This window comes from Pelophylax lessonae, assembly GCF_965119305.1.
Source record: "Pelophylax lessonae genome assembly, chromosome: 12".
Lineage (NCBI taxonomy): Eukaryota > Metazoa > Chordata > Amphibia > Anura > Ranidae > Pelophylax > Pelophylax lessonae.
The window spans coordinates 117,578,693-117,605,166 of record NC_138779.1 but is presented as its reverse complement, the minus strand read 5'-3'; the positions used below and the strand labels follow the sequence as shown (position 1 = coordinate 117,605,166).

The following is a 26,474-nucleotide window of genomic DNA, read 5'->3' as shown; positions in this document are numbered from 1 at the left end:
AAGTGATGACAAAAGCTGGAAAAAGCACAGGCAGGGCACTGGAAAAGTCACCAGGTGCAATCCTGTGGCAAAATGGCATGATACAGTGTAATCCTTTAGGATCACAACTTTGTATCATGTTATTTGTGTATTTACATTTTTGAAATTGCCGTCGGTTCCACCCCCTGTGTCGCAACGCTCGCAGGGAAGGGAACCGGAAGACAGGTGCCGGCATCGGCTGGGAGGACAGCGGGAGGAATCGCAGGGGAAGGCGAGTTTTAAATATAAAACAACAGATTTCCATGCAAAAGAATGTACCGCTTTTAGCGTTATTTTGACTGACATTTGTGCGGTCGTGTGAGGCTGTACCAAAATACATTTATGTCCTTTGTTTCCCACAAATAGAGCTTTCTTTTAATGGTATTTGATCACCTCCGCAGTTTTTCTTTTTTTGGGCTATAAATAAAAAAAAAACGTAAATTTAAAAATATATATATATACATTTTAATTTTTGCTATAAAAACATATCCAGTAAAAAAAAAAAAAAAAAAGGAAAAACTCAAATTTTTTCATCAATTCAGGCCAATATGTATTCTGCTGCATATTTTTGGTAAAAAAAAAAAATATCAAATGGCATACAGTATATTGATAGGTTTGCGCAAAAGTTATAGCATCTACAAATTATGAGATATTTTTTAATGGTAATGTTGGTGATAAGCAACTTCTAGTGGGACTGCGATATTGCGGAGAACAGCTGGACACTAACTGGCACTTTTGGGGGATCATTGACACTGATGCAGTGATCAGTGCTAAAAAAATATGCACTGTCACTATGTTGACTGGGAAGGGGTTAACATCATGGCAATGCTTTGCAGGAACACAGGATCCATGCCTTTCCTACTGACAGAACAGCAATTTGTCTTATTTACATAGACAGTCCGCCGTTCCCCTACTGTACTGAAGGATCGACAGGAGCTGAAGGACAATCAAGTCCGCGGAAACTGCCGGTCAGCTTCCTCTGTGTAGAATCACAGAGGGAGCTGGCCGCCGGCAGCGCGCACCAGACCCGTAAATGTCAGCTTCACGCACTAGGTACATAATTTGGCGCAGCAGTGCCACTTTGTAAGTTATTAGGTGGGCAAGTGGTTGATGTCTGAAAACATGCTTGTAATTACTTAGTTCAGAGCCTTCATTTGGTAGCATATCCTAAAGCAGAGTTCCACTCAAAAGTGGAAGCTCCGCTTATCTGTCTCCTCCTCCCTCCAAGACCCCATTTGGCACCTTTCAGGGGCAGCATGTACCTGTTTTTGACAGGTACCCGTCCCCACTTCCATCGCACTTTGCGCGGCAAGGTCTGTCAGAAGTTCGACCCCCCCCCCCCCCCTGCCGCCAGACCATCCAGAAAGCGAAGCGAGCTTCGTGCAGGCACAGTAGTTAATCAGCTGTGAAGCCGCAAGGCTTCACTGCTGGTTCCTCTTACATGGTATGGCGGCGGCAGCAGTACCTGAGAGCCGATGAAAACATTTTTTAACTTTACTGTTATTTTTCTTGCCAATACCATCAACCGCCACTAAAAAAACAAGTTCTACTCCTAATGCTTGTGGCGATACCACATACAGGTATTTGTGCATTACTTGTTGTTTATGCCCATAGTACAGCCATGACACAATAGTGTGCATTGTACTGTTTGTTTGTTTTTTGACACCACAGTGACCCTGAGAGCCGGTTCACACTGGGGCGACAAGTCGCCGTGGGTCGCCAGCCATAGATTAGCACAGGACCCGTTCTAATAGGAGCGACACAAGTCGCTCCGACTTAGAAAAAGGGTCCTGAGCTACTTTGGGGTGACCTGGAGCGACCTGCATTGACTTCAATATGAAGTCGGTGCATGCCGCTCCGAGGTCGCGGTGCGAACTCCCCCAGCAGTGTACAGAGACTCCTCTTTCCAGTACTAAATTCCGACTCCTCCTAGTAGTGTACAGAGCCCCCTCTATCCAGTACTGGAATCATACCCCCCCGACCCCCCAGCAGTGTACAGAGCTCCCTCTATCCAGCACTGGACTGAGACTCCCCCTAGCAGTGTACAGAGCCTCTTCCATCCAGTACTGGACTCAGACTCTCCCTAGCAGTGTGCAGAGCCCCCTCCATCCAGTACTGGACTCAGATACCCCCCTGGTAGTGTACAGAGCCCCTGCCATCCAGTATTGGTCTCAGACTCCCCCTAGCAGTGTACAGAGCCCCTCCATCCAGTACTGGACTCAGACTCCCCCAGCAGTGTACAGAGCCCCTCCATCCAGTACTGGACTCAGACTCCCCCAGCAGTGTACAGAGACCCCTCTTTCCAGTACTAATTCCGACTCCTCCTAGCAGTGTACAGAGCCCCCTCCATCCAGTACTGGACTCAGACTGATCCCTCCTGGAAGAGGAAACCAGCAAACATCCATCAGCTTCCTCTTCCCGGGCTCAGTCTAAAATCTCTAAGCTCCGCCTATTTCCTCTTTCATCGACATCACTTCCGGTTCCTTCCGCAGGACGGGAACTGGCCGCTGTGGTTCTCCTCCCCCTGTAGCTCGGTATTCGGGCTGACCATGAGAAGCTCGGCCTGTCCGGGCCCGGTGTACGGGGGATGACGGCGGTACGGTGGAGATCATCCTCTCCCGGCTCTATGGATTGGCCAGGCCGGCGTGTCCTGTGAGAGCCGGAGAATAGGGTGACAGCCCCGGATTCCTGCTTACAGGTGAGGCTGTCTGGTGTCCGGGGATAGATGGGGAGCAGAGCTGACACAGCGCGCCCCCCCCAACTTCCTGTACACAGAGGAGGAGGGGGTCAGCTGTCATCATGCACTGCACACATCGTATTGATTATAGAGAGGGATGGAGGACAGGGGGCACACATCACACTGATCATAGAGAGGGATGGAGGACAGGGGGGCACACATCACACTGATCACAGAGAGGGATGGAGGACAGGGGGGGGCACACATCACACTGATCATAGAGAGGGATGGAGGACAGGGGGGCACACATCACACTGATCACAGAGAGGGATGGAGGACAGGGGGGGGCACACATCACACTGATCATAGAGAGGGATGGAGGACAGGGGGGGCACACTTCATACTGATCATAGAGAGGGATGGAGGAGAGGGGGGGCACATATCACACTGATCATAGAGAGGGATGGAGGACAGGGGGGCACACATCGTACTGATCATAGAGAGGGATGGAGGACAGGGGGGCACACATCACACTGATCATAGAGAGGGATGGAGGACAGGGGGACACATCACACTGATCATAGAGAGGGATGGAGGACAGGGGGGGGGGGGACACATCACACTGATCATAGAGAGGGATGGAGGACAGGGGGGCACACATCACACTGATCATAGAGAGGGATGGAGGACAGGGGGGCACACATCATACTGATCATAGAGAGGGATGGAGGACAGGGGGGGCACACATCACACTGATCATAGAGAGGGATGGAGGACAGGGGGGGGGGGACACATCACACTGATCATAGAGAGGGATGGAGGACAGGGGGGCACACATCACACTGATCATAGAGAGGGATGGAGGACAGGGGGGCACACATCATACTGATCATAGAGAGGGATGGAGGACAGGGGGGGGCACACATCACACTGATCATAGAGAGGGATGGAGGACAGGGGGGGCACACATCACACTGATCATATAGAGGGATGGAGGACAGGGGGGTGGGACACATCACACTGATCATATAGAGGGATGGAGGACAGGGGGGTGGGACACATCACACTGATCATAGAGAGGGATGGAGGACAGGGGGGGCACACATCACACTGATCATAGAGAGGGATGGAGGACAGGGGGGGGGGGACACATCACACTGATCATAGAGAGGGATGGGGGACAGGGGGGCACACATCACACTGATCATAGAGAGGGATGGAGGACAGGGGGGCACACATCACACTGATCATAGAGAGGGATGGAGGACAGGGGGGCACACATCACACTGATCATAGAGAGGGATGGAGGACAGGGGGGGCACACATCACACTGATCATAGAGAGGGATGGAGGACAGGGGGGGGGCACACATCACACTGATCATATAGAGGGATGGAGGACAAGGGGCGGGGGGAACACATCACACTGATCATAGAGAGGGATGGAGGACAGGGGGGCACACATCACACTGATCATAGAGAGGGATGGAGGACAGGGGGGCACACATCGTACTGATCATAGAGAGGGATGGAGGACAGGGGGGCACACATCACACTGATCATAGAGAGGGATGGAGGACAGGGGGGCACACATCGTACTGATCATAGAGAGGGATGGAGGACAGGGGGGCACACATCACACTGATCATAGAGAGGGATGGAGGACGGGGGGGGGGGGACACATCACACTGATCATAGAGAGGGATGGAGGACAGGGGGGGGGGACACATCACACTGATCATAGAGAGGGATGGAGGACAGGGGGGCACACATCACACTGATCATAGAGAGGGATGGAGGACAGGGGGGGGCACACATCACACTGATCATATAGAGGGATGGAGGACAGGGGGGCACACATCGTACTGATCATAGAGAGGGATGGAGGACAGGGGGACACACATCATACTGATCATAGAGAGGGATGGAGGACAGGGGGGGCACACATCACACTGATCATATAGAGGGATGGAGGACAGGGGGGGGGGGGCACACTTCATACTGATCATAGAGAGGGATGGAGGACTGGGGGGCACACATCGTACTGATCATAGAGCGGGATGGAGGACAGGGGGGGGGGGGCACACATCACACTGATCATATAGAGGGATGGAGGACAGGGGGGCACACATCGTACTGATCATATAGAGGGATGGAGGACAGGGGGGCACACGTCACACTGATCATATAGAGGGATGGAGGACAGGGGGGGGGGGGGGGGCACACATCACACTGATCATAGAGAGGGATGGAGGACAGGGGGGCACACATCGTACTGATCATATAGAGGGACGGAGGACAGGGGGGCACACATCACACTGATCATATAGAGGGACGGAGGACAGGGGGGCACACATCGTACTGATCATAGAGAGGGATGGAGGACAGGGGGGGGCACACATCACACTGATCATATAGAGGGATGGAGGACAGGGGGGGGGGGGGGGACACATCACACTGATCATAGAGAGGGATGGAGGACAGGGGGGCACACATCACACTGATCATATAGAGGGATGGAGGACAGGGGGGCACACATCACACTGATCATAGAGAGGGATGGAGGACGGGGGCACACATCATACTGATCATAGAGAGGGATGGAGGACAGGGGGGGGGGCACACATCACACTGATCATATAGAGGGATGGAGGACAGGGGGGGGGCACACTTCATACTGATCATAGAGGGGGATGGAGGACAGGGGGGGCACACATTGTACTGATCATAGAGCGGGATGGAGGACAGGGGGGGGGGGGCACACATCACACTGATCATATAGAGGGATGGAGGACAGGGGGGGGGGGGCACACATCACACTGATCATAGAGAGGGATGGAGGACACAGGGGGGCACACATCGTACTGATCATATAGAGGGATGGAGGACAGGGGGAGGGCACACATCACACTGATCATATAGAGGGATGGCGGACAGGGGGGCACACATCGTACTGATCATAGAGAGGGATGGAGGACAGGGGGGGCACACATCGTACTGATCATAGAGCGGGATGGAGGACGGGGGGGGGGCACACATCACACTGATCATATAGAGGGATGGAGGACAGGGGGGGCACATCACACTGATCATATAGAGGGATGGAGGACAGGGGGGCACACATCGTACTGATCATAGAGAGGGATGGAGGACAGGGGGGCACACATCATACTGATCATAGAGAGGGATGGAGGACAGGGGGGGGGGCACACATCACACTGATCATATAGAGGGATGGAGGACAGGGGGGCACACATCGTACTGATCATAGAGAGGGATGGAGGACAGGGGGGGCACACATCGTACTGATCATAGAGAGGGATGGAGGACGGGGGGGGGGGCACACATCACACTGATCATATAGAGGGATGGAGGACAGGGGGGCACACATCGTACTGATCATATAGAGGGATGGAGGACAGGGGGGCACACATCACACTGATCATAGAGAGGGATGGAGGACAGGGGGGCACACATCATACTGATCATATAGAGGGATGGAGGACAGGGGGGGGGGGGGGGGGGGCACACATCGTACTGATCATAGAGAGGGATGGAGGACAGGGGGGCACACATCATACTGATCATAGAGAGGGATGGAGGACAGGGGGCCACACATCACACTGATCATAGAGAGGGATGGAGGACAGGGGGGCACACATCACACTGATCATATAGAGGGACGGAGGACAGGGGGGCACACATCGTACTGATCATAGAGAGGGATAGAGGACAGGGGGGGGGCACACATCACACTGATCATATAGAGGGATGGAGGACAGGGGGGGGGGGGGGACACATCACACTGATCATAGAGAGGGATGGAGGACAGGGGGGCACACATCACACTGATCATAGAGAGGGATGGAGGACAGGGGGGCACACATCACACTGATCATAGAGAGGGATGGAGGACGGGGGCACACATCATACTGATCATAGAGAGGGATGGAGGACAGGGGGGGGGGGGCACACATCACACTGATCATATAGAGGGATGGAGGACAGGGGGGGGGGCACACATCACACTGATCATATAGAGGGATGGAGGACAGGGGGGGGGGGCACACATCACACTGATCATAGAGAGGGATGGAGGACACAGGGGGGCACACATCGTACTGATCATATAGAGGGATGGAGGACAGGGGGGCACACATCACACTGATCATATAGAGGGATGGCGGACAGGGGGGCACACATCGTACTGATCATAGAGAGGGATGGAGGACAGGGGGGCACACATCATACTGATCATAGAGAGGGATGGAGGACAGGGGGGCACACATCATACTGATCATAGAGAGGGATGGAGGACAGGGGGGGCACACATCACACTGATCATATAGAGGGATGGAGGACAGGGGGGCACACATCGTACTGATCATAGAGAGGGATGGAGGACAGGGGGGCACACATCATACTGATCATAGAGAGGGATGGAGGACAGGGGGGGGCACACATCACACTGATCATATAGAGGGATGGAGGACAGGGGGCACACATCGTACTGATCATAGAGAGGGATGGAGGACAGGGGGGGCACACATCGTACTGATCATAGAGCGGGATGGAGGACAGGGGGGGGGGGCACACATCACACTGATCATATAGAGGGATGGAGGACAGGGGGGGCACATCACACTGATCATAGAGAGGGATGGAGGACAGGGGGGCACACATCGTACTGATCATATAGAGGGATGGAGGACAGGGGGGCACACATCACACTGATCATATAGAGGGATGGAGGACAGGGGGGGGGGCACACATCGTACTGATCATAGAGAGGGATGGAGGACAGGGGGGCACACATCATACTGATCATAGAGAGGGATGGAGGACAGGGGGCCACACATCACACTGATCATAGAGAGGGATGGAGGACAGGGGGGGGGGGGGGGCACACATCACACTGATCATAGAGAGGGATGGAGGACAGGGGGGGGGGGACACATCACACTGATCATAGAGAGGGATGGAGGACAGGGGGGCACACATCACACTGATCATATAGAGGGATGGAGGACAGGGGGGCACACATCACACTGATCATAGAGAGGGATGGAGGACAGGGGGGCACACATCACACTGATCATAGAGAGGGATGGAGGACAGGGGGGCACACATCACACTGATCATAGAGAGGGATGGAGGACAGGGGGGCACACATCACACTGATCATAGAGAGGGATGGAGGACAGGGGGGCACACATCATACTGATCATAGAGAGGGATGGAGGACAGGGGGGGGCACACTTCATACTGATCATAGAGAGGGATGGAGGACAGGGGGGCACACATCGTACTGATCATAGAGAGGGATGGAGGACAGGGGGGGCACACATCGTACTGATCATAGAGAGGGATGGAGGACAGGGGGGGCACACATCGTACTGATCATAGAGAGGGATGGAGGACAGGGGGGGGCACACATCGCACTGATCATAGAGGGATGGAGGACAGGGGGGCACACATCACACTGATCATAGAGAGGGATGGAGGACAGGGGGGCACACATCATAGAGCGGGATGGAGGACAGGGGGGGGCACACATCACACTGATCATAGAGAGGGATGGAGGACAGGGGGGGGCACACATCACACTGATCATAGAGAGGGATGGAGGACAGGGGGGCACACATCACACTGATCATAGAGAGGGATGGAGGACAGGGGGGGCACACATCACACTGATCATAGAGAGGGATGGAGGACAGGGGGGCACACATCACACTGATCATAGAGAGGGATGGAGGACAGGGGGGCACACATCACACTGATCATAGAGAGGGATGGAGGACAGGGGGGCACACATCATACTGATCATAGAGAGGGATGGAGGACAGGGGGGCACACATCATACTGATCATAGAGAGGGATGGAGGACAGGGGGGCACACATCGTACTGATCATAGAGAGGGATGGAGGACACGGGGGCACACATCGTACTGATCATAGAGAGGGATGGAGGACAGGGGGGGGGGGGGCACACATCGTACTGATCATATAGAGGGATGGAGGACAGGGGGGGCACACTTCGTACTGATCATAGAGAGGGATGGAGGACAGGGGGGGGGCACACATCGTACTGATCATATAGAGGGATGGAGGACAGGGGGGACACACATCACACTGATCATAGAGAAGGATGGAGGACAGGGGGGACACACATCACACTGATCATAGAGAGGGATGGAGGACGGGGGGGGGGCACACATCACACTGATCATAGAGAGGGATGGAGGACAGGGGGGACACACATCATACTGATCATAGAGAGGGATGGAGGACAGGGGGGACACACATCATACTGATCATAGAGCGGGATGGAGGACAGGGGGGGGCACACATCACACTGATCATAGAGAGGGATGGAGGACAGGGGGGACACACATCATACTGATCATAGAGCGGGATGGAGGACAGGGGGGGGGCACACATCACACTGATCATAGAGAGGGATGGAGGACAGGGGGGGGCACATCACACTGATCATATAAAGGGATGGAGGACAGGGGGGGCACACTTCATACTGATCATAGAGAGGGATGGAGTACAGGGGGGGGGCACACATCGTACTGATCATAGAGAGGGATGGAGGACAGGGGGGGGCACATCACACTGATCATATAAAGGGATGGAGGACAGGGGGGGCACACTTCATACTGATCATAGAGAGGGATGGAGGACAGGGGGGGGGCACACATCATACTGATCATAGAGAGGGATGGAGGACAGGGGGGGTACACATCACACTGATCATATAGAGGAATGGAGGACAGGGGGGCACACATCGTACTGATGATCATATAGAGGGATGGAGGACAGGGGGGGCACACTTCATACTGATCATAGAGAGGGATGGAGGACAGGGGGGGGTACACATCACACTGATCATAGAGAGGGATGGAGGACAGGGGGGCACACATCATACTGATCATAGAGAGGGATGGATGGAGGACAGGGGGACACAAATTATACTGATCATAGAGAGGGATGGCGGACAGGGGGACACAAATTATACTGATCATAGAGAGGGAGATGGATGACAGGGGGCACTTGCAAACCCTTTACACCTCTGCCATTCATCATTGTGTTGGGGAATCTGGTGAAAGTGATTGGATCCCAGTGCTCCCCATTTAGATTTTATTAGCGCACTGCCTTATATTCTGATACGGTGTGTGTGACGTCAATTCTTGGTCCATTGACCTGCAGTGGGGAATAAATAGCACATAAAGAAAAACATAATATAGCATAAACTGGACTCAGACTTGCGTTAGAAGGGGGTTTCTGTGCATGAGCTCCCCCACTTCTGGAATATGGACGCTCTTCTTGTCAGTGATGTTTTGTGCACATCTGCAGTACACTGCCTCCTGGGATAGCTGTAATGCCCAGAGGTCTTGGGGACCAGTCTAGGCCGAACAGTAGGAAGTACTGTCTTGCAGCGCAAAGAAAATAAAAAACACCCAAAAGGTACACGTTTTGATAATTTTTTTTTTTCAGATTTTTTAGAGGTGGGGGGAGGACCAAAAATGAAAAATGTTCCGCATTAAAATATTTATGTCAAGACAAGTGGCTTCTACTCCTAAAGAGGATCTAAACCATCTCTTGGCTTGTAGTGTAATGTATTAACAATGGAATTTGAAGCGCCACACCACTGCTAGAAGATCCAGATAGAACTTTGTTCCAAAGTCAGGCGGAAAATTCAAAGAGTACCCAACGCATTTTGGGGTCTAAAAATGCCCTCTTCATTGGGGCTAGTTTACGTCTAGTCTGTTCACCTTGTTTTTTCATCAAGCCCTGATGAAAGGATGCTTTTGGAGCCCCCAAAACACGTTAGCCACTTTTTGGATTGTCCTCCAAATTTATTGGAATATAGTTGTATCTGCACCTCTTAGCAGTGGTGTGATGATTCTATTTCTATTACATGTGACACTACACCGTCGTGCTGTTCAGCCACCAGCAAAGGAAGAACCTTTCGGGTATAGAAGACAATGTGACGCATTCCTCTTCATGTCATACTGTAAGCAGTCGTGATTGGATCTGCCCTGTCACATGGGGGGGGGGGGGGGTGGGTAGAGCACCCCCGTTCTTGTGTTAGCTTTGGAAGCGTTTCTTGGGGCACACATAGCTCCTCCCTTCTCATGAAAGGAAATAGGTGGACATTAACCACTTAACCCCTGGGCCTATTTTTCACACTCGGTGTTTACAAGTTAAAATTTTTTTTTTTTTTGCTAGAAAACTACTTAGAACCCCCAAACATTATATATATATATATATATATATATATATATATATATATATATATATTAGCAGAGACCCTAGAGAATAAAATGGAGATTATTGCAATATTTTTTATCACACTGTATTTGCGCAGCGGTCTTCCAAACACAATTTTTTTGGAAAAAATTCACTTTTTTTAATTAAAAAATAAGAAACCAGTAAAGTTAGCCCAATTTTTTTCCATAATGTGAAAGATAATGTTACGCCGAGTAAATAGATACCCAACATGTCATGCTTCAAAATTGCGCATGATCACGGAATGGCGACAAACTTTGGTGCTTAAAAATCCCCATAGGCGACATTTTAAAAATTTCTACAGGTTGCCATCTTAGAGTTACAGAGGAGGTCTAGGGCTCAAATTCTTGCTCTCGCTCTAGCGATTGCAGCGATACCTCGCATGTGTGGTTTGAAGACCATTTACATATGTGGGTGGTGTTTCCATATGCGTTCGCTTCTGCGCGCAAGCTAACGGGGACATGGTGCTTTCATTTTTTTTTTATTTTTTACTATTTATTATTTTTACACCGTTTAAAAAAAAAAAAAAAAATTTTGATCATTTTTATTCCTATTACAAGGAATGTAAACATTCCTTGTAATAGAAATAGGCACGACAGGACCTCCTTTTTTGGGAGATCTGGGGTCAAAAAGTCCTCAGATCTTACAAGTACACTAGAAGATGAAAAAAAAAAAAGGGACCTTTAAACCGGTTGCTAGGCAACGACGTTTGGTCTCGCTCCGGTCCTCCAAGACCATAGAGTCGAGTGAGGGCAAGCTTGCCCTCACTCGACATCCTGTCTGTGAGGATCCGGGTCCCAATCGTTTTCCCCGCTGCCGGCGGGTCCGGTAAGCGGGGAAAAGGACCGGGACGCAGCGGGAGGGGGGGGGAGCACCTCTTCCGCCTCCCCGGAAGGGTGAACCCGCGGCGAATCTGCGGCTGGGACCACCCTTATCGGAAAGCCGACTGCCCGCCATTTAAAAAAAATACCAGGTTTATGGCAGCTATCTGCTGCCATAACACCGGTATTTAGGTTTAAGGCTCGGGTTAACATATATGCGATGCGGGAAGGCTGCGAATTCGCAGCCTGTTCCCGCATCGCACACGAACCCCCGGCAGTTCACACTGCCATATGCGATACGCTGGGGGTGTCAATGTAATCTTAAAGACACCCCCAGTTTGATCGTATATCGCAGTGCGATCGTGCAGCTCTCACAGGATCGGATCGCACAAGTGTGAACCGCTGTGCGATCCGATCCTGATGTGGCTAGAAAAAAGGGTCCTGTGCGTGTTTGGTGCGGCTGCGGTGCGAATTTAGCCATACAAACTGTATGGCTAAACTCGCACCGCACAGCCGATCGCATGTAATGTCGGAGCAGTGCGCTCCGATATTACATGCGAACCCCGCACACGCACAAGTGTGAACCGGGGCTTAACGGCCAACATATATAGTCGTTGGGCGGTTGGTAAGTGGTTGATAGGAGCCTACATGGGCACAGCACAGGTTCACTTTACCCCTTTAATTGCTAAGTTCATTTATTTTATGTTTAATTTAATTAATTTTCTGGGGGGGGGGGGGGGGGGCTTTTTTTATTTTTCACAGGAGCCTACAAAGCATTGCACTCAAAATCAATGGATCTTGGGTACAAAACCAGGCTACTGCAGACTCTTAGACTCTTCCTCCAGCTCTCTGCCTGTACCTCTGTATGGACTTTTAGTTGGAGAGCTAGAGAATTTGTAGTTCTCAATGGACTACAAATGCAGTACACTCATAGTTCATTAACAAGTCCTTCTGCAGTGGTAAAAGATGGGACTTGTAGTTTATTCATTCACAGATCCCGGAGGCCATTAAAATCAATGTGGCAATGCTGCATTCAAGAGCCAAATGCTTGGTTCACATTTGCCTCTTGAGTGCCTGACAGCGGCTACTTCACTTTACACTGCAGATTGCTTTTCAGCGCATTGGCTAGTGTGACCCTAGTTTTAAAGTGGACCTTTCATGAAAGTAGAAGGTCAACTTTACCCTCAATCCTCCACTCTCCAAATAAAAATGGCTATAAAAAGCCCATGAAAACCAAAGTTTGTGCAATATGCCCCAATGCCATGCACTTGGTTATGTCCATGTGGATGTCCATGCCTTGCAGAAACTTCAAAAGCTGGGCTGAGGTAAGTATTATTATGGTTTGTACAGACTATATGTTTAATTGTATTTTTAAGCCATTTGTGTTTGGGAGCTGGGGCTGTGAGTAAGGGCCCTTTCACACGGGCGCTCCGTATGTCCGCAAATCTTCCTATTTTTTTGCGGATGATTTGCGGACATAATGTAAGTCAATGGCATTACGGATGTCAGCGGAATACCATCCGCTGACATCCGATTTTCTTCCTGTCAGTTCTGTTCCGTTTTTTGGAACGGAACAGAACCCTATTTTTGTTCCGTTCAAAAAACGGAAAGGAAGGAAAATCGGATGTCAGCGGTGTCATCCGCAATCCACATAGACTTACATTATGTCTGCATATCATCCGCAAACGGATGGGATGATATGCGGGCACACTGAGCGGATGACAGAAATGTCATCCGCTCCGTGAAAAAAAGAAAAAAGTCCCGCAGCGGAGCTCTCACACGGAGCGGCCGTGTGAAAGAGCCCTAAGACTGGTTTCACACGGGTAGGGACAATTGGGTCCCCCTAGGGCTGCAACTAACAATTATTTTCATAATCGGTTAGTTGGCCGATTATTGTTTTGATTAATCGACTAATCGGATAAAAACCTCAACAAAAAAGAGGTTGGTGTATAATTTAGTTAATAATCTTGAATATCTAAATGCAGTGGTAAATATAAATATCCAGCTATATAGTTGGATAATTAATCCACTCTGAGACAGATATATGTATTATTGGAGGTTTAAATTAGGGATCGACTGATTATCGGCAAGGCCGATATATCGAGGGCCGATATTGAATTTTGCCGATATATTTGTATCGGCCCCAGAACTGGCCGATATTCTAAATATTGCTCATGGAAGGGTAAAATTATGTCAAATAGCATAATTCCGTTTACAAATGTTATTGAACATGCCACTCACAGATGTACAAATTAAAGATATAAGCAATTCCACGTTGGCAGATCGGCATCTCTCACCCACTTGCCTTAAGTGATACCCGGGTGATACCGCTCTGTCCGGCATCCACTCAATACTGCTCTGTCTATCACCCACGCCATCTCCCTCCCACTCACCCGATACCCATCCGTCTCTCACCCACTTGCCGTAAGTGATACCTGGGTGATACCGTTCTGTTCGGCATACAATGACGATCTTGGAGGTCATGTGGTCACGAGGCATTGCTCCTCACACATTCACATTGGTGAAGTTCTCTGCCATCTACTGACATGTACGGACGGTGTACTGAGCTGTATGTGCGTTGCACTGTATTTTCTGATATGTAAACAAATAATGCATTCTGTATGCAGGACAACTAATCAGCTGACCGATTAATCGATTATGAAAATAGTTGACAACTATTTTCATAATCGATTAGTTGTCGATTAATTGATTAGTTGTTTCAGCCCTAGGTCCCCCTGTCAGTTTTTCAGGCAGACCTGTCTCAATGAAGCGACGGATGTCAGTGGACGTGTGTCCGCTGACAACCGCCTGCAAGCGTTCCGATCTGGTCTGCCAAATGCAGACAGATGGGGGATCCATTCCCCATCCATCCAATAGATTGACTTGGCTGACAGTCAGATGAAAATGGACAGGCAGTCTCTTTCCTTCCGGCCACCCCATAGAGAACAGCAGGGCTGATGCAGAGCAGACACGGACCTGTCATGCACCTGCTCAGCAAGGATTAGCGGAGAGATCCTCTGCTGAGCAGGTGGGTGTACATTATGGAGTCCGTGTGAAAGGGGCCTAGGGAAAACCTACCATTTTCATGGAAGGTGCACTTTAAAATACAGTATCTCACAAAAGTGAGTGAGTACTCCCCTCACATTTTTGTAAATATTTTATTATATCTTTTCATGTGACAACACTGAAGAAATGACACTTTGCTACAATGTAAAGTAGTGAGTGTACAGCTTGTATAACAGTGTAAATTTGTTTTCCCCTCAAAATAACTCAACACACAGCCATTAATGTCTAAACTGCTAAAGTTGTACACTCACAGCTTTACATTGTAGCAATGGGTCATTTCTTCAGTGTTGTCACATGAAAAGATATAATAAAATTATGAAAATGTGAGGGGCGTACTGACTTTTGTGAGATACAGTAAACCTATTAAAACGGGGCATCCAATGAGGAAAATGCTTTAGCGTGGGTGACATGTCAACATAATCAATGAATCTAGATATGAAGACAGCTGAATTTAAATGCAAATGTTGATCCTTCCTATAAAATCGGAGGCAGGAATCTTGTGAGCGTATGGAGTCGCCAGTGTTAACCTCTTTATGAACATACTGGAGGCCTTACTGTCATGGTAATCCATTGGCTTCAGCACTTTCTGAGACTGACCTGAAACAATTATGCAGAACAGTTCTGTCTTCATGTTGACATTCAAATCTACATGCTTGTTCTGGGAAACTGGCTGAGATAATATGGAAACCAGAGACAGTGAGAAAGCAAATATTCCTAGGAGGTCAACAATACCTGACCTGTATTCCAAACATTATAGGTTTATTTGATTTCTTTAGTTTTCCCATTGTACGGCTGAGACACAGAATGTGAACCTGGGAGGTGCTTAAAGAGGTTGTAAACCTCCGATTTTTTTTTTTAAACGAACACCTGAAAGAAAAACACATAATGAGCTAGTATGCATCGCATACTAGCTCATTATGAAATACTTACCTAAGAACAAAGCCCCCGCAGTGCCGACAGCTTACCTGTCCATGAGCAACATGTTCTGTCGCCCTTCTTCCGGGTTTGCGGCATCCGGCCATCTGATTGGCTGGAGCCGCAATGACGTCACTCCCGCGCATGCGTGCGGGAGCCGACGGTAACGGCACGGGGCTCTGAAGGAACGGCCGCTCATGCCATTGCATGCGCCAGTGATGTTTAGGAGATATTTATAGTACCTATAGGTAAGCCTTAATATAGGCTTACCTATAGGTACAAGTTGTAGAGGAGGGTTTACTTCCTCTTTAATACTTCACTTAAAGCGGTAGTATCCCGCTTTTTTACACTTTTACCTACAGGTAAGCCTATAATAAGGCTTACCTGTAGGTACAAATAATATCTCCTAAACCGGCATGGTTTAGGAGATATTTACAGTGCATGCAGCCGCTCGCGCGAGCGGCGCATGCGCTCTGAAGGTCCGGGGGGACCTTCAATCTATTTGCCGGGAGCTTGCCGGAAAATCACTCCTGCGTGCATGCGCGGGAGTGACGTCATCGCGGCTCCGGCCAATCATCGCGCCGGAGCCGTCTCTTCCAGCCAATCACCGCGCCGGAGCCGCTGAACCCGGAAGAGACGGCGAGGGATCATGGCAGCGCCCGCAGCGATGTCCGGGGGTCCGTGTCGGGGCTTCGTTCTAAGGTAAGTAATACATAATGAGCTAGTATGCGATGCATACTAGCTCATTATGCCTTTGTCTTGCAGGTTTTTTTTTTTTTTTTTTGAACTTTGGGTTTACAACCGCTTTAAATGGGTTCACGCTGTGGGGAAAAGATTGCTAATCTGCAGAGGGCTATGTAAAGCTGGCCATAACTGGTACAGATTTATCACTGCACACAAACAGGGATGAGGAATTTTCCCGCCGTGACATTGTATTCTGACTGCTGCCAAAATACATTGATCACTGACTGCAGCCACTGATGGAGAAAAACTTTTCAACGTGTCCTTTTGACAGAAGTTGATAAAATGATAGATTTCTGTCAAGTGGGGATTTCCACACACTAATCCCCGCTGAACTTGCAGAATTTCAATCATTGTATTAGCGTTGGTGATTGCTGGACAACTTGGATAGGCAGAGCCAGGGGATAGTTGCATATAAGATCCCAGTCAGTGTGAGTTGGCAGAGATTTAGGAGCACCATTCGTGTAACTATCATACACACCAGCTCTGGCTGATTCCACTTACTGGCTTCTGGATGCTGTTGTTTTTCTTCCACTGTGAAACGACACAAATTTAAAAGCAAATCAAGTTAAATCCCTAAAGCTGTATAGTGGAATTACTGCTGACGCTAAACTTTTGAAACTCATTTCCACTGAGCCTAATGATGCACAGTTCATGCCTCTTTTAAAAATCATGTTCCCCTTACAAAAAAAACAGCCCACCTTTCCTAAGTCCCCTAAGTTTATCTAAGCTAGAATGAGGGTGGCCTGAGGGCCCGACTTCCTCTAGTGGGCCCTGTGCTCACGGCCCGGCCCCATGGAGTTCAATTGGAATTTGCCATTGAACACAGAATTGGTAGGTCCACCACTGGCACACTGTGCTTTTACAGATTAGAGCAGTTCACCCTGAGCACATATGACAGACATGAAAGGGTCTGGAGAAGCCATGGAGATTCTGGAGTGTCTTTGAATTCAGCCCGCTAAAGGAAATGAAAATTATCAACCTACAAAGGATGTTGCAGCCTTTCGTTCCCAACACATTACCCAGTCTATCAGTATAGATATCCAGCATGATATTTTTCCCCATTGCGATCTACGTTTTCAAGTTTTCCTTTAAAGCGGAGTTCCACCCTGGATTTTTTTTTTTTTTTAATACCCCCGGGACAGTCAGGGCTAGTGCATTCCACAATGGCTAGCCTCTGATCTGTCCCGGGTTGCACTTACCTGTTAGGACAAATACTTACCTTGCAAACGTCTTGTCCAGCGCTGCCATCTCAGATGTGGGCAGCTTGAAGCCAGCGCGTCCTCTTCGGCGTCTTCTTCCGCCTTCTTTGGTCCCACGATGCTCTGCGCCGGCCCCGACGTCACTTCCGGGTCGCGCGCGTCATCCCTCCACAGCTTCTGGGCATGCCCAGAAGCTGTTTAGAAGGGGATGACGCGCGCGACCCGGAACTGACGTCGGGGCCGGTGCAGGCGCAATGATTCCTGGGAGCTATGACGTCCAGCTCCCAGGAATCATTGCAGAGCCAGGAAGTGACGACGGGCCGCGGCCGAGGAAGGAGGAAGAAGGAAGTAAGGTAAGTATATTTTCTTCGCTACGAGGTAAGTAAAAAAAAAAAAAATATGCGATTATCCATTTCTTTTTCAGGTGACCCGGAGCGAGAAGATGGAGGTAAGTATAAAAATAGGGTGGAACTCCACTTTAATTAGTTTTTTTTTGCGCAGTGTATTTGTAGCATCACCATTGTAGGGTAGGGTCAATTCAAGCCAGTGGGGAGTTACTGCACTGGTGCTGCTAGAAAATAGAGATGATTTTGGGTCTGAGGATGTTAACACCGGAACAGGCTGCTGTCAGGTAGCTGGGTTATATTTAAGTTAGGGGACAGAGTTTTTTTTATTTTTGAAAAGTAACTTTGTACTTTAAAGTAGGGATTGACTAAATATCGGCAAAGCCGATATATTGAGGGCCGAACTGCACTTTCCCCAAACTATCGGAATCGGCCCCTGAGGTTACTGCTATTTCGGGAAAGTGCTGTACCGGAGTGATGCCTGCAGCTAGAGGCATCACCCCGGTGCTGGCGACCATAGCCGATGGTCGCCTGTCTTGTAATGACAACCGATGCGGCTGCAAAGCCGCTTGTCTCTATTTACAAGGAGCAGGAGGGGGAAGTCCCCCCTCCTTCCGGGTCTCCCTTCCCACTGGGATACCCAGGCATCCTACCTGCAGGGATGCCGAAGACCCGATCAAAGCCGCATTCAGCTCTGATTGGGTCTCCATGTAAAAACCCGAAGTGATGTCATGACATCACTTCCGGGTACTAGGCGCCGAATTAAAAAAAATTACAGCATTTAAAACAGCCAAACTTGGCGTTTTGAATGCTTTTAAGTGCAGGAGAAGGGGTTTGAGGGTCTTTTAGACCCCCAGATCCCACAAGAGTACCTGTAAAAAATAAAAACATTTTTTTTTTTAAATGTCCGAAAATATCGGCCGATACTGATCACTACTTTAAAGATGAACCCCAGAAAGTGCACAGATAATCAGGGCAGGAAATGGCTGAGAAGTGAACCATGTATGGGCAGGCTGAATGTACCCAAGTTGATTCATAAACGTGGGTACAACCAGCCTGCTGGATTTTACATTCGATTATTGCAAGTGGTTGTTCTAGTCGTTAGCAGTAATCATGGTCTTCTCCAAGCAGGAACAGCTTCCCCAACCAGGAGAACACAATAGAGCGGCAGGAGTCATTCCCCTGTCATGAAATTCACTCCCTCTATGGTCGGCCTTAGCAGCCAAATAAAGGCTGTTGCAAGGAATCATTGAATAAATATGGGTAGACTTAACCAAAACATAAGATGAGTTATCTGTATACAACATGGATCCTGGCGCTGGAGTCTCCATTTCAACATTTCAGACTAATACAGATGTTGACAGTCACCACAAGGAACCTACTGTGTGTGTGTTGATTTCACATAAGATAACATTTAGGTACATTGGATTTAGTAAAGGCTTTCCTATATACAGAGTTGGCCCAGTTAGTTTGGTTTTGTTATCGTAAAACACTTTTGTTACAAACAGAACAAGCTGGATGTGAAAGTGCTTGTCGTGGGTATCATTTCTTATATGCAGTGGGGAGCATAGTCAAATAATCGTTATATTTGTCCTTGCAACCCCTGGGTGACTCAAAGTACATTTATTAGGGTTCCTGTTTAGTTAATAAATGCAATGAAATTATAATGATGAGAAAGATGAATGTGTTTTTTTTTTTTTTAATCTATTTTAAAATGTCTTATTTCTGTTTCAGGTTAGTGGGCTTGTATGAGATGGAAGCTAATGCAGGAGAGGAGGGCATTCACTTTCAAAGCTATCCTTTTGATTTTCTAGAATTTCTTAACCACCAGCGCTTTGAACCTATGGAACTATACAACCACCATGAACATGCTAAAGCTGTAGCTGCCCTCCCTTGCACTTCGCCACAGTATGATTACACCCACCAGTCCCAGACAAACAGTATTCAGGTCGCCCCTGCTGGCATTTCTAAACCAAAAGAATTCAAAGTAGAACTTCCCTCTTCTGTGTCTCCCATTAAAAAATCAGAACCTGTACAGTTGCAACAATATAACGTCCAGCCTTCAATCTCCAACGCACAAGCTATCTTTGACGGAACATTTAACTCACAGCAGTGGGGAATTGTTGATCTTTCTAGCCATCAGCATCTTTTGAACAACCTAAAACGCTCCTTACCGGTTACACAGCAGGTGCAAGCTGAAGAGGAAACAAAAGACGATAAAAATTACTTCCGTCGACTGAAGTATCTAATCGACCGCCGTTTCCCCTGTACGGTTTGCCAGAAGTCTTTTAAGCAGTCATCACATCTAATGCAACACATGCTGGTTCACACAGGGGAAAGACCCTACGAATGCAATGTTTGTGGACGCACATACAATCATATCTCCAGCCTCATAAGGCATAGACGTTGCCATAGAGAGGAGACAGGAGTGGACATAAACAGCTCATTGGCAAACACAGATGTTGAGACTGCTGCTGCCGCTGCTGTAGTGGCAGCTGCCACAGCTGCAATGTCGGCTCCTCAGGTGGGGCCTGGGGAAGTGCCTGTAGCAGGGGCGGAGCAAAATGTAATTTTACAGCAAGATGGTCCATTTACTTGCAACCTGTGCTGGAAAGTCTTTAAGAAGCAAAGTCATCTTCACCAGCACCAGATTATACATACTGGGGAAAAGCCTTTTAGCTGTAACATATGTGAAAAAAGTTTCAATCGCCGTGAAAGCTTAAAGCGCCATGTAAAGACACACTCCAACTCACTGAAGGTTCAGTGTGAGGTGTGCGGCAAAGCCTTCCGTGACACTACTTATTTGTTAAAGCACCAAGCTACCCATACCGGTGAACGACCAGATTACAAGTGTGATGTGTGCGGAAAATCATATGCTGCTCCACAAAGTCTGTTAAGACACAAACATGTGCATGAGGCAAGTCTTTCGTTGCCACAGCCATTGGTGCCACAACAACAAGCAATTGTGGATGTCAAGGAAGCCGTTGCAGCAGTCCCCTATGAAACTGCAACTCTACTCACCACAGATGTTTCCCAAGCCGACCAAGCAGCCATCAGTGTTATTGAAAGAATTGGTTCTGTCTTTGCTCAGCCCTCTCCCCGTAGACAATCATCTCTCTCCAATAATGTAAGCAAAAATTTCTGCTGTAATGTATGTGGACGTGGTTTCGGTAGGCGAGAAACCCTAAAGCGTCATGAACGGATCCACACTGGTGAGAAGCCACACCAGTGTTCAGTTTGTGGCAAGAGGTTTAGAGAGTCTTTCCATCTTACTAAACATCATGTAGTACACACGCGTGAACGCCCCTACAAATGTGAACTGTGTGGCAAGGTTTTTGGCTATCCTCAGAGCTTGACACGCCACAAGCAGATCCATAGGCTTCAGCTGCCTTGTACAGTACCAACAGGATCCCTGCCACCTGATCGGCTTAGCTTTGGATGCTCAGATTGTGGAGAGAGGTTCCCAGACTCTTTTCACTTAATGAATCATAAAGAACTGCACATGAGTGAAAAGCCCTATGTTTGTGATACATGTGGAAAATGTTTTGGCTTCATTGAAAACCTGATGTGGCACAAACTTGTCCACCAAACAGCTACAGAACGTCTACTTCCCAGTGTAAGCCAGTGTCAAGAAGAAACTGAAGGCAATCAAGCAAACTGTATGCAGAACAGCCTTACAAATGAAGTAGTCCAGGCATCAGTAGCAGCAGCTACTTCCAGTGGACAAGTGAATTCCACTTCTGATGAGCACCCGATGATACCTAGTGGTGAGAGATTTTCATGCAGTATTTGTGGTCAAAGTTTCAAGCACTTCCTGGGTTTGGTAACCCATAAATATGTACACTTAGTCAGACGCACTCTAGCTTGCAATGTCTGTGGGCAAAGCTTTGCAGGAGCATATGACTTGCTGCTTCATCGTCGCAGCCACCTGCAAAAGAGACATTTCACATGCTCTTTATGTGGTAAGCGCTTCTGGGAAGCAACGCTACTCATGCGCCATCAGCGTTGCCACACAGAGGAGCGACCTTACCGATGCACTATATGCGGGCGTGGTTTCTTACATTCATGGTATCTTCGTCAGCACAAAGTTGTGCACACTGGTGAGCGAGCATACAAGTGTGCATTGTGCAACAAACGTTTTGCCCAGTCCTCCAGTTTAGCAGAACACCAGAGACTACATATTGTGGCACGTCCTCAGCGATGTCCAACCTGTGGTAAAACATTTCGCTACCGCTCCAATCTCTTGGAACACCAGAGAGTGCATCTTGGTGAAAAGGTTTACCGGTGCGATCAGTGTGATAAGAGTTTCTTCTACATTTCATCCATCTTACGTCATCAAAGATCTCATGATGCAAAACCAGACCTTCGTTGTTCCTGTTGCCTCAAACTGTTTAAGGATCCGAAGTATTTCAGCAAACATGTACAAGCTCATCAAGGTGAGCGTCCCTTTAAATGTGGAACCTGTGGTGAGGCTTTCAGCAATACGTATGGGCTAAAGAAGCACCGGTATGCACATAAAATGGAAAAACTTAATGCAGTGGCAACACTTGTTGAAGGACAGAAGACTTCTCAACCAACAGGAACTTAAGTATATTTTTTAAAAACATTTCCTTTATCTCTAAAATCTAAATACAATGAATTGTATGTGTTCTGTAATCAGCCAAGTGGTTGGTCCTATCTTGGTTTTAATAAAGAATACTTAATATTTAACTGTAACACTGGGTATTCAAAGTTTTGGGCACCAATGATGACACAATGTATGTGAAGCCATTCAGATATATATTATCTGTGAATTATTGCAGTGTTTCCTGTACTCGGTTTTACAATATTTAATTGTTAGTGTTTAAAGTACCTACCGTATATCTTCCACGTGCTTTATTAAATTCCTAATACGAGTTGTTTCTCTCTGATTGATATGGAGCACAGCAATGACCACTGCTGGTGTACAGGTATATTGGTTACATAGGGATTCTCAAAAATATTACTTTGTTATATATTTCTTGACAAATTTCAGATGTTAAAAAAAAAGATACAAATTTTGGTATTTTTTTTTCAGGAAAGACTGGCCCCAGTCTCCTCAGCTTTATTGTTGCTCATTGAATGCTGTCCCTCACAATGGTGACCCATTAGTGAGCCTAAGTGACTAGAGGCGTGGGTCCAAGCACTTGACTGAGTCAGCATTTGATTACCAGCAAGGGCTAGGATTGGAGTTTTTTTTGGGTTCTAAGAATGTGAATTTTGTGTCTGCTTTAACTTGCTGTTTAAAAATAGGCACAGGTCAAGAAAGGGGAAAAAAAACAAAAAAAAATAAACTTTGGGCCCCTACACCCTGCTTGTGCACTCTCTGGTGGAAAACAGCATGATCTGCGCCATGGTCTGTAGGAAACAATATGTCATTTTCTGGCATCATTGTTTACTACTGTGCTATCTCTTTGATCGGTCATAGTGATCACATAGTACAGGGCCATTCATAGCAGCCTTGTACCAGTTGGTAGCTTTGGCCTATCACAATATTTCTCAATGGCTGCAGAAATGCGGCCAGAGTAAGAAACGATTGCTTTTACAGCCATGATAGCGGTAAAGGCAATGACAGCAAAAAAAAAAAATATATATTTTTTTTTAACTCACTGTCACCAGTCAGTGTCCCTAATCACTGTGGCTAGAAGTACAGGAATGTCCCTAATCACCGCCAAAGTGTCCCTAATCAGCCCCACACCAGATACGGTGCCCATGATTAATGCCACACCAGTCTCAATGTTCATAATTATCGTCACATCAGTTATATTTGCAATAATCCACTGCCATACCAGTTACAATGTCCCTGATCAATTCTACACCAGTTAGCGTCCCTGATTTCCAGTGGTGGAGTTCCATTATGACCGCCACACCAGTAACAGTGTTGCTGATGATACTAATACAGTGTTGCCCCTGTCTGCACCAATCCTGGCATGTTTATTGACCACATTACTGCCTACTGACCCATCTGCGCATACCGCTGACTTTGTTCCTGTGGGACACCAGTCCCAGCCATCCCCTGCTGACAACTACACTCTTTAACCACTTGCCTACAGTGCACTTTCACCCCCTTCCTGCCCAGGCATATTTTCAGCGCGGTCACACTTTGAATGACAATTGCGCGGTCATACTACACTGTACCCATATGAAATTTTTATATCTTTCTTTTGGTGGTATTTAATCACTTCTGGGTTTTCTATTTCTTACAAAAAAACTGAAAATTTTGAAAAAAGAAAAGAGAAAATTTTGAAAAAAAAAAGTTATTTTCTGTGAGTAAATTTTGAAAATAAATAATTTTTCTCCTTCACTGATGTGCGCTGATAAGGCGGCACTGATAGGGTGCACTGATGAGGTACTAATATGCCACACTGATGGGCAGCACCATCAGTGCCCATAGTACTGCCAGTCAGTGCCTAGATGAGCAGGCACTTATGGGCACTGATTGGCAGCACTATGGGCACTGAGGGCGGGCACTAATTGGCAGTTTTACATTTTGTGTAATCGGGGCACTGATGATCAGTGCCCTGATTACTTTTACTAGTCTTCCCTATGAGGAGGAGCTGCTGATCGGCTCTCCTCGCCTCACACACTAACAGTGTGAGACGAGGAGAGCCGAATAACAGCACTTCCTCACTTACATGTGACCGGCTGTGATTGGACACAGCCGATCACATAGGTAAAGAGTCATGTCATTGACTCTTTACCGAGATCAGGGTCGCGCCGTGTCCTAACAACACTGCACGGACGCCGCTCCGCACGACCCCCCCCCCCCCCCCCGGGGTGTGCGAGAGAGGCAGTTCTGGTGCGCCGTTATATGACGGCGTCCCAGAACAATAGCTACACCGCTCTGCCATCATTTGACGATGGGCAGGTTGCAAGTGGTTAATGCACTGGTACTCTTGTTCTTCCTTTTTTCAGCCTTCTGTACTTCCTGGGCAATGAACATGGCATTCCTAGAGGTGTTCGAAATAGACTTGTTGGCTGTCACGATACTTTAGGAAAATTGTTTATTTTCTTAAAGTAAAACATATGAAACAAAACAAAGGTTTCACACATCAAAAAAGCAAGAGAGAGGTTTTACGTGTTTTCAGAGTGTAGGATGTGCTTTTCTCATCTCTATTTTTACATAGTTACATAGTAGGTGAGGTTGAATAAAGACAATAGTCCATCCAGTTCAACCTGTGTAGGTGTGTGTGGCTGTAATCATCTCATAGCCCTTAATGTTCTGATCCTTGAGATGTAAGTCTAAGAGTCTTTTGAAAGCCACCATACTACCCGCAGAAACCACCTCTTGTGGTAGAGAATTCCACAATCTTGTAGCCCTAACAGTAAAGAACCCCCCTCGTTGCCTGAGGTTAAAACGCTTCTCCTCTAATCACATAGTATGTCCTCGAGTCCTCATGCAATCCCTTCAAATGAACAGCTTTTTTTCTAAGCTGGGATCCCCATTAAGATATTTATAAATTGCTATCATGTCCCCCCTCCGACGTCTCTTCTCAGGGAGAATAAATCGAGCGATTGCAGACGCTCTTCATAGTTAAGGTCCTCCAATCCCCTAATCAGTTTAGTTGCCCTTCTCTGGACTCTCTCCAGCTCCAACACATCCCTCCTGAGGACTGGCGACCAGAACTGGACAGAATACTCCAGATGCGGTCGGACCAGAGTTTTATAAAGTGGAAGGATTATAGTCTTATCTCTGGAATACATCCCTTTTTTATGCATGCTAATAATCTGCTGGCTTTGGCAGCTGCCACTTGACATTGCATGCTATTGCCTAATCTATCATCAACCAAGACTCCCAGATCCTTCTCCATTTTTGATTCCCCCAAGAGTTCCCCTCCTAACGTGTATTGTGTTTTTATGTTTTTAGTCCCCAAGTGCAAAACCTTACACTTCTCTACGTTAAACCTCATTTGCCATGTCGTTGCCCACACCGTTATTTTGTCCAGGTCATTCTGTAGGATATCTGCTTCATTCTGTGCAGTTATTGCCCTGGCCAATTTTGTGTCATCTGCAAAAACTGTTATCGAACTACTGATCCCGTCCTCAATGTTGTTTATGAATAGATTGAACAAGGTTGGTCCCAGGACTGAGCCCTGGGGCACCCCGCTTACTACATCAGACCAGTCTGAGTATGCGCTGTTTATTACCACCCTTTGGACACGGCCTTTTAGCCAGTTCCGTATCCAAGAGCAAACCCTGCTGTCGATACCTGCAGACCTTATTTTATAAATTAAGCGCTTGTGGGGAACTGTATCAAACGCCTTAGCGAAATCCAAGTACACCACATCCACTGGTCTCCCCTTATCTAGCTCACAGCTCACCTCCTCGTAGAATGTTAGGAGATTGGTTTGACAAGAAGGCCATATGTAAAC

At 47.9% G+C, this 26,474-nt stretch overlaps 1 protein-coding gene across 1 annotated transcript; it reads left to right on the top strand.

Moving 5' to 3' along the window:
- Positions 1-2,489: 2,489 nt before the first annotated feature.
- ZNF865 (zinc finger protein 865) lies at positions 2,490-22,800 on the top strand. Its single transcript, XM_082274597.1, has 2 exons — positions 2,490-2,716; positions 19,819-22,800. Exon 2 carries the CDS (start codon positions 19,838-19,840, stop codon positions 22,670-22,672), a length of 2,835 nt encoding a protein of 944 aa, XP_082130723.1. The 5' UTR covers positions 2,490-2,716; positions 19,819-19,837; the 3' UTR covers positions 22,673-22,800.
- The last annotated feature ends 3,674 nt before the right edge of the window (positions 22,801-26,474 follow it).